This window comes from Leptosomus discolor, chromosome 3 (assembly GCF_034619465.1).
Source record: "Leptosomus discolor isolate bLepDis1 chromosome 3, bLepDis1.hap2, whole genome shotgun sequence".
NCBI lineage: Eukaryota > Metazoa > Chordata > Aves > Leptosomiformes > Leptosomidae > Leptosomus > Leptosomus discolor.
In genome coordinates this window covers 35,473,280-35,485,498 of record NC_141393.1, presented here as the reverse complement: position 1 = coordinate 35,485,498, position 12,219 = coordinate 35,473,280, and the positions used below count along the sequence as shown (strand labels likewise).

The 12,219-nt window shown below is 40.1% G+C and overlaps 1 protein-coding gene across 2 annotated transcripts in view; it reads left to right on the top strand.

Moving 5' to 3' along the window:
- RASGRP1 (RAS guanyl releasing protein 1) overlaps positions 1-5,622 on the top strand; it is a 40,535-nt gene extending 34,913 nt beyond the window's left edge. Inside the window, exons 12-17 of one of the 2 annotated variants that reach the window (XM_086461973.1) lie at positions 331-440; positions 1,097-1,241; positions 1,967-2,003; positions 2,572-2,718; positions 4,245-4,615; positions 5,433-5,622. In XM_086461973.1, the coding sequence (XP_086318099.1) occupies positions 331-440; positions 1,097-1,241; positions 1,967-2,003; positions 2,572-2,718; positions 4,245-4,615; positions 5,433-5,570 (948 nt within the window). In that variant the 3' untranslated portion in view covers positions 5,571-5,622. Of the gene's footprint in view, positions 1-330; positions 441-1,096; positions 1,242-1,966; positions 2,004-2,571; positions 2,719-4,211; positions 4,616-5,432 lie in introns of both variants that reach the window. The other variant, XM_086461972.1, reaches the window with a different exon arrangement.
- The last annotated feature ends 6,597 nt before the right edge of the window (positions 5,623-12,219 follow it).

Below are 12,219 nucleotides of genomic sequence, written 5' to 3'. Positions count from 1 at the left end.
CAGGGATCATCACTGAGAGCACTAATTGAGAGCGTTAGTACAAGTTGTGTATGTAGGCCTGAACATAACGATCTTAAAGCAAAACTAAAGAGCTGTCATTGTGTAGTGAAGCACTTAGTCCAGCCTATGTTGACTTATCTACATTTTGCTACAAATCAAGAAATCATAATGCTTCTTTAATCTCAAGCAAAAAAAGCAGTTAGACTGTTGCACTGTTTGATAGATACTGTGAGAAAGTGGGAGAGGAAATCCATAAATGTTGCGGAGACTTTGTAAAGTGATAATTCAGCCCATCTTTATTATAAGCTATTCTGCTATTATTTTGCACAGTCTGTCTTCAAAAATTATGACCATGATCAGGATGGATACATTTCCCAGGAAGAATTTGAAAAGATAGCTGCCAGTTTTCCATTCTCGTTTTGTGTAATGGCTAAGGACTGGTGAGTACATAGTTCTGCTTGTCAGCTTCGTAGCATCTATTTTGGGAGGAGTTTGGGGGGGTTTTGTGTTTAAATTTTATTTCTATCATTAGGTTGATAATATCATCCTCTTCACCCACAAATAGAAGTCAGAACGTAACTGACGAAAGCATGTTGTAAATATGTTGTGAATGACATCTTCATGAACTTACAGCAGTGGTAACTGGGCTGATATAGGAGGAAGAACAGATAATAAAAAAAGAAATATTTTTTTGAGTGATATTCAGTATATACTACTAAATAACTTTCCTAAGATGAACCTGTCCCTCAGAAATAGAGAATTGGCAAATGTATATTTTAGTCAAATCAAGAACATTTTTCTTAACACATTAAGGGATGGAAAAATACAGGTGTGATAATTCAGAGGTTTTCTGTGAAGCAGTTTCGAGGTTGCGTCACATCCGCAGATATTTCGCTTATCCTTACGGGCTGCATTTGAAATGTGTGGATAAGCTTCTGTAGACTTTGGGAGCAGCTGACAAGATTACTGAGATCACTGTAGTTTTTGGCCCATGAAACTATTGCCATTATAAATTGCGAAGAAAGATATGTTTAATTCTCCTTATGCTTTTAAGAAAATGTGTGTCTCACAAACAACTTTTCTTGTTTATTTTCAGGGAAGGTCTGATTAGCAGGGATGAAATAACAGCTTACTTTATGAGGGCTAGCTCAATCTATTCCAAGTTAGGACTTGGGTTTGCTCACAACTTCCAAGAGACCACTTACTTAAGGCCTACTTTCTGCGACAACTGTGCTGGATTTGTAAGCTTACTTTTTAGAAAATTATGTTAATGTTGTTTGGAATAATGCCTTTTTTTAGTCTCATAATCACCATGTGTCGTATACACATATGGACCTATATAATACACCAGTGAAGCTATACAGAACACCATGCTTCTGCCTGTGTAGCTATTTAAGGTACCCTTTACACCCCTCTTGGCAGTACTATTATCTGTTTAAACATGGCTCCTACTTTGTGGTGTTCGGTAGTGTCAGCAAATGCAGTCTCAGGTAAACCTTCTGAATCCAGAGCCTTCCATTCCATGGGGCTGTTAGAACTCATGTTCTGATACAGACATGACATGCCCCCTGCCTGTGGCACAGAAAGATTTAGTAAAACTGACTGTTCTACCAATCCCCAGTTTAATTGGGATCAAACAAGGGTGCCGGGAGAGAATTCTCCATTTACTCCAGCTCCACAACTTCTCTGGGGGCTGTCAGATCTGCTGACGTATTCATTGGCGACTAGCTCAAGGTATTTTGTTTGTGTTTGAGAAACACACGTAAAATAATCTGTTTACCTTGTGCTAAAGTGGTAAATAGTTCATGTTTTTACCTTACCATTAAAAGGGTAGAAAACCAAGATATTCTGCAGGTGCTCAGATCTTAGAAATGAGTGGAGCTTTTAGAGGATTTTTATATCTGGAGAGATCAAATGCGTAGAGAAATATATTAATACATAGTCTTCCTGTTTGTTTGAATTTCAGCTGTGGGGAGTCATTAAACAAGGATACAGATGCAAAGGTAAGTTACTTTATGCTTTGTCAGTTTTAATCTATAATTGATGGTGAATGACAAAAAGCCTGATCGTCCTGAGATCCATTGCTATGTCTATGGGCCTATTTAATCTGGCCTCTCAGGGAGGAGCAGACTGATTCAAGAAGAGTATGACAGATGGATGGTCTAGAAGAAGGAACTTGTAACTGATAGCTCTAACCCTTTGCTGAATTCAGAGGGTTTGGGAACAGACCCTTCTATTCCAATGGTCGCAAACACCAACACTGTGAAAACTGTGCAGCCCGTTCACAACGTGTTTTGCAGAGTTTTCTTGCTCATACAGGTATCTGCTTTCTCTGTAACTCTGACAGTCGGAACACTGTTGTGTCTGAATGTTGCTATTTTGTATTTTCACAATGAAAAGGAGTTTTAGATGTATATAGCAAAGGGATGTTGTTGGTCTGTTTACCAGACGTATGTTGTAGAGAGCACCAAAGAAGCTTTCCTGCCTACTGGGGAGGCAACAGAGTGTGAGACCTGATCTTAGATGCTACAACAGAGCCACTGAATCCTGTAAACTTTGTTTTGTTTACAGACTGTGGAATGAACTGTCACAAGCAATGCAAAGACCTGGTTGTGATAGAGTGCAAGAGAAGACCCAAAACTTCAGTTACAGACAGCAGCCCGACATCTGCTCTTGCTTCAAGCCTCTGCCCAGTAGGAATCAAAGAGCAATTCCATGGTGAGAAAAAATAACATTAAAAAGATCAAAAGGTCTAGGTAATCTTTCCTTTGCTCCTTTTTCTTTTGAAGCTGAGTTGTACAGCATCACTTTAGGTTTTGTTAGTTAACTGCAGTGTTTTATCAATGTATAAACTAGAACCAGGCGTAAGTGAGCCTGTACCAAGTAACACCATTTCAGTTCTAATCTGAATAAGTAAGGTCTCCCTTTCTGGGACATCTCTCATCACACTACTCCATGCATGGTGCACAAATTCCACAAAAACTGGGTAAATCTTCTGCTAGGCTCTCAGGAGAACTAGATGCCATGAACTGAACAGCTGACAGGTTCCCTTGAATCTTTCACCTCGTGACAAGCAGGTCTTGGTACACTCGTTTTTACTACTGTTGTCACATTAAGCAACTACTGCACTGCTGCAATGCTGACTCAGATTTCAATGTGGAGTTTATAAAGCCAGTTTACTTATGTACCTGCGTGCTAGGAAAACCATGAGCTAATTGTGTTTATTTTTCCACTTCAGTAGCTTAATCTACAATTCCTCTTCGTCCATCTGTCTTTCATTTAATCAGAAATGAAAAATCTACACTTCTCTCTTCTTTTCTCCTTATATTAAGCAAGCTGTATCTCTTCCCTTGTCCACTGCTCTAGTCTCTCCATCATAGAAGGCCACTAGGTTAGTCAGGCAGGACTTGCCCCTGGTAAAGCCATGCTGGCTGTCTCAAATCACCTCCCTGTCCTTCGTGTGCCTTAGCACAGCTTCTAGGAGGATCTGCTCCATGATCTTCTCAGGCACAGAGGTGAGGCTGACAGGTCTGTAGTTCCCAGGGGCCTCCTTTCTACTCTTTTTAAAAATGGGTGTAATGTTTCCCTTTTCCCAGTCATCAAGGGGCTCCACCTGACTGCCATGGCTTTTCAAATATGGAGAGTGGCTTGGCACCTACATCAGCCAATTGCGTCAGGACTCTGCGATGCATCTCATCAGGCTGCATAGACTTATGTATGTCCAGGTTCCTCAGGTGGTCAAGAACTTGATCTTCTCTTACAGTGGGAGGGACTTTGCTCCCCCAGTCCCCGTCTTGCGGCCCATCCTCACGAGAGGTGTGGGAAGAGAGATTGCCAGTGAAGACTGAGGTGAAAAAGTGGAGTACCTCAACCTTCAGTGGTAAAGCATGCTGAACTAGCACCCAGGTTTAATCTTCCAATCCAATCTTCCAGACCAATCACTAAGATCAGTGGTCTGTGTAAAACCTCTTAGTCACCTAGAGGTTTTTCTCTAGCTGACCTTGATGGTACACCTGTTTTCCTCTTACTGATCCATATTCATGTTACTGAGACAGGGGAAAGAGTTGTTCCAAGTGACACAACGTTGAGAAACTTCCAGAGACACCTATTTTGGAGACAAATGAATGTAAAATCAATGAAGAATAAATGTTTTATTTATTGAAATCATGTTTAATTACTAGGCCTCCTGTTTTCTCCATTCCTGGGATAAGATCTTGACTCAATTTACCATATGTATTCTACAGGACAAGAAGAAGGACCATTCACATTTCCTAATGGAGTAGTGGAACACAATGAAGATAGCAAGGACCGAACCATTATGCTTATGGGTTCCTCAGCTCAGAAAATCTCAGTGAGACTGAAACCAGCTGTGGTTCATAAAGGTATACAGACTGATCCCATACTGCTGGCTGGTGATGTATCTCGTAGGCAGACAGAGAAGAAAGAACACAGGATGCCAGAAAACCCTTATCTCCAGGCAGCTCCACTATCCCCATGTCCAAGCCCAATTCTAGGGCGCAAAAAGGCCTATGTTAAATGGGAAAACAAGGACTCCAGCCAGAAAATGAAGGAGGAGCATCACAGCTGTAAACCGTCATACCAGGAACTTGAGCAGGTACATACATCATGAAAGAAATTTTGTTTTACATGACAGCGCCATAAAGTGGTTGGAGGGTGTGGGGGAGTGGCTGGGTGGGAAGGTGTTGCCTTACTCCAGTGTAATTAATTGCCAGAACAATCCATGAGTGGCATCATAAATTCTTAGCCACTTTGGCTCCAGCAATGCTTCATTTCAAGCATAAATTTTAGTACTAGTATCCTTTGCTGTTGATAAAGTGAGCTCATTTTTTATGAAAGATGATTGATTTATTAAAAGAGGGATTAAGACAATTAGCAACCTTCCAGTACAGACCACTTCTCTTGCAATCAACAGTACATTCAACGTAGACAAGGATGTGAAGTGTGGATGTACTTGTCAGAACTGATTCTTTAAAATGTCCCGTTCATGTGAGTCCCACAATTTACACTTGTCCTTGCTCCCTCAGCAGATCCTGACCTCAATTACTGAACAGCAGCTGATATCAATTAATGTTGTTTTAGATTATTGTGCATCAATTTCTGCATTAGTAGAGCAGTAAAGTGTGAGCTGTGTTCTTGTTTTCCCTAGATTACTGCTGTTATGAGAGGAGCAGGGGAGGGTGGATAAGTGCAGGTTGTGGACATGACATCAGATAGCAGCTGCTGGGAAGTTTTAAGAGTACACACAAAGGATAGATCACTGACTATGGAAACATTCAAATAAGTTGCTGGTTCTGTTACACTGATAAGAGCTACTCCAACTTATGTTTATGCCACTAAACCTAAACATACAACCAGACAGTCCTGAAAGAAATTCGAAACACTATACTGTTGTCTTTTTATTTTTTGTTTAGGAAAGAAATATTCTAAAGGCAGACAACGAAGGTTTAAAGATCCAACTGGAACAGGCACATAAAACAATTGAGTCTCTCACAATCCAGAGAAGAAACCATGTAGTTGACAGCCTACAACAACACAGAGACTGCTCCTAGCAGACAAGAGAGGAAGTTGCCTCTGCAAGAATGTAAGACTGAAGGAGGGGTTAAAGCTGCTTTACAAAGTGAACCAGAGAGACAGACTGGAGAGCCTGAAGGATATTAAATAGAAATATCCTCTTTCCTCAACACATCTCCATATTAAACATACACTCCCAAATGTATAAACCCATTCCTTTGACTTTTTAAGGTAATTTAGCATTATCTGTGCAGTGAAAATATTCTGGGTTTGCTTTTAAAACGAGTGACATTGTTGCTGAAATTTCTGTTCATGACGACCACGTGGATTCCCCAGTGACTTGGCTGCCAGCAGCACACCTTACTCTACAAGTGTTCTGGCAAAGTAGCTATTCTTAAGACTGTGTCACCTCAGATTTGGCCCAAATTCAGGTTAGTAGAAACAAATGTTTGATAAAGCTGAGTATTTAAGTAAAACTGTATAAATGCTCCATTAAGAGAAACAGTTCCTTCTCATTGTGGCTGAAACCAATTAAAATCATGAAGTGAATGGTCATCTTTATTTCCAAATTTTAACAAGAATATTAAGCAGTTAAGCTAATGGTATTTGATTATTTGATTCTTAATCTTGAGGATAAACTGGTAATTTTTTTTAAACCTCTTTCAGAGCTTTAGAAGTCTTGCTGCTCAAACACTTACCTTGTTAAGGTAAAATGATGTGACTAGAGAGTTTACATTGAATACTGCTTTCATTTTTGTGTTCTATGCCACAGCTTGGAGTTCTTAGCCCTACTTATTTGGCTTAAGGGATAACTTGTCTACATACAGTGGATAGGGGACAAGGTTGATATTATTTTTCTCTCATGTCAAAGCGGACACCACTGTGGATTGGAAACATGAGGCCATATTATTAGGGAAACTGTACAGTAATCCCAGTGCAATAGTTACTGTATTCCAGAGCTCCTAACACCTCCTGGTTCTAACCAAGGTTTCTTCATTTTTTCTCTCCTAGATTTCACATGCACTTTAGGTAAAGAGTCAAGATGAGTGTGCTGTTATGTGTGTAAATTTTGTATAGTAAAAGGTGCTAGGGAGGTAACTTACTTAGTTTTCTTAAAGCTACAAAGTGTACATACTGTTAAGAGACAACAAAACAGTCTTGCAAGTTACTGATAAATCTACTTGCCAGAACAGCCAATTTTAAAATTGCATTTGCACTCCAAGAGAATCTATATACTACAGTTGTGTAAAATGTGGTTGCATTTATCAAACAGGGATTTGTCATCACACGTTTAAACATCAGAAACTTAGGACATCGATGCATTTATCTACACAGTCCACTTAATGCTCTAAAAACTTTTAGGTTACAAGTCCATTATAGATTGAAGGAATTTAGTCAACCTATTACAATAGCATGTGTGCTTTCTGTTCAGAGTGGTATAAATGTATGTGCCATCCACAATTTACAGTCATTATGAAGTACATGAATGCTTTATTGATAAAAAAGTCCATTTGAAAGTACTTGCTGATTTAGTGATTCTAAATTCTTGTTTTGAACTTGGGATTGTGCTTGCATCTCCATGTAAAGTAAAAAGAAATGGAGGGAAACCTTAGTAGTAGATTTTCTGTTACCTTACTGTAAATAACTGAAATGCATAGGACAAAAACCAGTGGCTGTGAAGGTTGTGCAGCTTTTTTTCCTCACACTAAACCTGAATTATTAACATGGAATTGCACTTTGATCAGTGAAGCAATCAGAATGGCTTTCAGGTCACATCTGCAAACTTGCTTTGCCCCTTTTCTGTCAGCTTCTTGATTTTGTCCTCTATTCAGGGACCTACAGCAAGGTGTATTTCTAACAGGCATTTAGCAAAGAAGAGTCTGTTTCTGCATCAATTAAAACAAAGAAGATTTCACGTATTTCAAAAATACCCAGAAGAGCAGCTAAGACTCGTAAATCTTGTTGTGCAGCAAAGATAACTGCTTGCTTGTGTTCTAAACTCTGGATTCTAACAGAATTTGTGTGTGCATATACTTTGTCTATGGTGGCGGGTGGAGATCATGAACAAACTCTTATTTAAAAAGAAAATTCCCTAACATCAGCAGCTGGCCCAAAGGCTACTGCGTTACTAGGTTGAGTACTTAATACTCAAAATTGAGTTAGTTATGACCACAGATTTGTACAGTCTTAAATGCTACCTTAATGTTTCTGTGTTGTTGTCTTGTTCCTACAAATGATCTGAGTGACTTAAAAGGGAAGTGTGTGGTGCTTCGTGTATGCTGAAAACTTCCTGCTTCAAAGAAGCCAGTTGATACCTGGAGAATTTCAGAGCGCTCAGAGTACCTTCAGGTTCTCTGTTTGCCCAAACCCCTTACAGCTTTCTCTTTTTTGTGGTGGTAGTCCCTTATTTCTTTTGGGACTTGCTTTTTGCTGCACGAAGGACTAATAGCAGAAACTGACTACAGGGATACGGCTAAAACTGACAAAGCTACTGAACAAAAATCACTCACGTCTGTATTAATCTTCAAGCTGCTTAATGCTAGGAAAAAAGATACAATTAAAGTACTAAGTGCTGTTTAAAAGTCATGTTAGCAAACAGTGATACTGAAATTTATCTGGTCATGGCTAATTGAAATGAAAAGCACTCACCTTTATTCATTCTCCAGGCTCAGCTGTGTTTCATGTACATACAGGTAGGAAGAAATTAAAACAAGTGTCTGTCCCCCCCCTACTGGTTTTTAAGTGTGAATTCTAAACTTTTAAAGATAAAAGTAAATAGATTGTTAATTGTGATATTACTCAAGGCAGTGCTACTGTTCATATTCAGATTAAACACAACTGCCTTATAAAGTAGCTTATGTATTTTTTTTTGGAAATAGGTTCCTGTTACAGTAGTGACCTGTTATTTTGTTGTAACTGATCTCTATGGCAACTTGAAAATTTTTTGTTTTAATGTTGTTTGAGAAGATTGAAAAAGTGTACAGATTGTAAAGATTTTATATAAATTGTAAGATTTTTGTTTAATATTTATAATAGAAAAAAATCTAAAATTTCACTTTATGCCTCTGAGTTTGTATCTCAAAGAAATCTACACAACCTCTATTCATCTTCCTTGACTCTGTCACCTGGGACGCTTCTGCAGGATTCACCTAGTACCGGAGTCTCTAGTGTAGCTTCGCCTTCTGTGAGCCTTGGAATGTTGCCTGAGAAAACTCAGGAAGCTATGCATCTGCTGAGTGCTCTTTTGGTATTTTAGTGGTTGATGCAGTACAGGCACTGTTTTGCCACTCACGCTTCCACGTATTACAAGGCACAGTTCTTCATTAGCACAGTCTCACTTTTGTTAAGAATGCTGATGGTGAAAAGATTTCATGGCATGATAGCCGAGGTCAAACAAACAAGGCTTCTGTGTGTCTGTTAGTGCTGGCTGTTACACAGCAGCACTGTAGCACCCTAAAGACTTGTTATTCTTTACCTGGTAGTAAACCTCAAAATACCTTATCTCAAGCATGTTTTTAGATGGGGTAAGGAAGATTCAGTTATCTTCAGTCAGCTGAGGGAGGTGAGGGAAGACGACACAGAATGCAGACTGACTACTGAAAACACAATTCCTAGTTACAGGGGCAAATCTGCTCTACAGCCTTGCACACACCAAGCTGTACCGGGTCTGGCCTGCGGCAGCCCTCATCCTGCTGTGCTTTGTAGCTGTAGCTAGGAAGGTGTTGATAACGCACCCGTGTTTGGGCTACTGCTGAGCAGCGCTCACACAGCATCAGGGCTGTCTCTCCAATGTGCCCCCCGCCCCCCTCACCGGGAGGCTGGGGGTGGGCAAGACCTTGCAAGGGAACAGGGCCAGGACAGCTGGCCCAAACTGACCACAGGGATAGTCCACACCATCTGACACCTGCTCAGCAATAAAGGCAAGAGAGAGGAGGCAGAAGGGGGGACCCTGGTTATTTATGTTTGTCTTCCAGAGCAACCCCTATGCATCCTGAAGCCCTGCTTCCCGGGAAGTGGCTGGACAGCCTTTTTCCTTTGTTTTCCTTTGCTTCATTAAACTGTCCTTATTTTGGCCCATGAGCCCTTTGTTGTATTTTCTCTTCCCGTCCAGTTGAGGAGGGGAGCGATAGAGCAGCTTTGGTGGGTACCTGGTGTCCAGCCAGGGTCAACCCACCACAAGGTGGAGTTCTACCTCATAATTATTAAAGTTACAGAAACTAAAAAAAGAAAACTTCAGAAGTAATTGAAAGATATTTCCTTAGTTTACATAAAGACAAAAGTAATAATCACATAGACGTATGTAATTTTTTTGAACCAAGATAAAATTCAACTGAGATTCCTTAGTAATCCCAGATGATGCAATAGGGATGTACTTGTGACATGCCCTGTCTGTTGAAATTTTCTTATGTTGCTGTTTACAGCCATCTCCATTTTAGTCAAAATATATCTGTGGTTTTTCATTATCATAAAAATAAGTTCCATCACTCTTGTAAATCACCAGCAGGAATTCTTCCTTACAAACACAGGAGGAACATATGATAATGGATCCAAATCACAGTACACAAGTGATGCAAATAACTTCTAATACAGTGCTTTATTCCTCAGCGTTTATAGCTGTTAACAAAAGGGTCTCTCTGAAATCCTGAAAAAAAACCAACTCAACCTTTTTTTTAGTTCTTGAGCAAACAAAAAAATATTCAGGGAGATATTCACTACGTGTGAATAAACACAAAAATGCTCACAAACACATATATGAAAATCTTTTACTTACAACAGAATTTTTGAAAATTATTTTTCAAGACATACAAAATCTAAGAGGAGGTTTACATCAATTATTCTCATGGTATTATTGCATCTTTTGATAAACTAAAAGTGTACATTCTGACACCAGAGGACAGAAAAGGATACCTCTATGACATTTAGTGGTGCTTACTTTAGTTTTCAACTACTGGCTTCACATTTTGGAATTATTTAAGAAAAAATGAAATGGCTAGATTAAAAACCAAAATCTCCAACCTATTCAAATTTCCATCTTTTACATGATCTACATAAATATAACTGAAATAAGGTATGGAAGAAATTTAACTGTTAGAATTACATGCAGGCACACAGCTGGTTTACTTGACAGTTTACTTCATTCAGAACTGTTCTGCCTGCTATAAAAGGATAAACTCATGAGTGTAAAAGCACCAAAGCACATCCACAGCTACAACAGCTCAGCTAAACCAGCACAACTTCACCTCTTGAGACTGATGAAATCCTACCACATTTCCTTGGTGCAGCTAAATGCTTGACTGCTGCTCGGAAATTGCTTGCAGCAAAAAATAGCATCAGGATGAGCAAACAGAATCGTGTATTAAAGCTTTGGTTCTTAAAAACTTCTGTCTCCATTCCTCGGCTGACTTCAACTCCAAGGCCAGCAGTCTCACTTGGTATGCCACCAACTTGTGAGCTAGTTCCAGGCAAAAACCAAGTTCAAAAGCAAGAACACCAGTACTATGCTCCTACGGGACCCATGAGGCTTTCTCCGTAATGACTGCAGAGGCTGACAACAGCTTAGGCCAGAAAGGTGTGGAGAGAAAAACCAGCAGAGGAACAGTACTGCTGGCAATGGGGTGAAGTTAAGCCATTACTTCAAGCAAGGAAAACTCCTGCCCTTTTTGTCAGGCACCTGCTGAGACCCTCAAGTATGGGTAAGGCTGTACCTATCGCATCCCAAGCAGCGTTCTCAAGCGGGCTACGATCAGAGAGGAAATAACAGGAGAGAAACTTCTGAAGCTTATCTGGATTAAAATTTCAAATGGAAACATCAGTAATGGCCAATTAATAAAATCTGACACAGGCTTTCAAAAGAGGTAATAATTGGATTTTGAACAGAGCTTTACACTCATGCATAAAGCTGTTGATGAAACAGGACATGATGCACGTGTTCCTGAAGGTAGAACAACATCTTTGAAGCATACCAAATATGGACCCCAATAGGAAACTTGTGCAGAACGAACTCGTGACTGTGAAACAAAACCAAAACCAAATCCTGAAGTTCAACCTGCAGTTAAGCCTACAGCTACATAATTAACTGAAGTGCTTCCAGGTTTCTGTGCTATGCCACCAACAGACACCCCCAGGTTTAGCAGATGCCTTCCTGAATCTCTCTGTAGTAACCTGACCCTGATAAATACTGTCATGAGTATATATGTGGGCATGATCTCCCTGTTCCCCCTCTGCACCCACAGCAGGGGAGGAGATCTAAAGACACTGGACAACAGAAACTGTCATCTTTAACTGATGGCTCTAAATTTAATTCTGGTCTGCATGTATTTACAGCCATAACTGTACGAAAGCTAACTCCTCCTTCTGGAGCAACACTGTCTGTGAAGGAGAAGGCACCCATACCACATCAAGCCAGAGCTTCTTTTAGCTTATCCGACCCCTCGGTTGGCAGAGTAAGAGAGACAGTAGCCATGGAGGAAGGGCAACTCCTGTCTGAGATGTCTTATTAGCTGGGTAGTTTGTGATTCCCAAACCTAGAGCAGGCGGGGGGTGGAGGAAAACCAGAAAGAAATGGTATGTTCTTTCTCAAGCAGCTCAGCTTATTCAACCTTCATGTCTCAAGGCTGATTCAGAAGGAATATATCAATGAACTCTTACCAGACATGATGGCTGCAGAAGTTTCCTGCCTGATCTGAT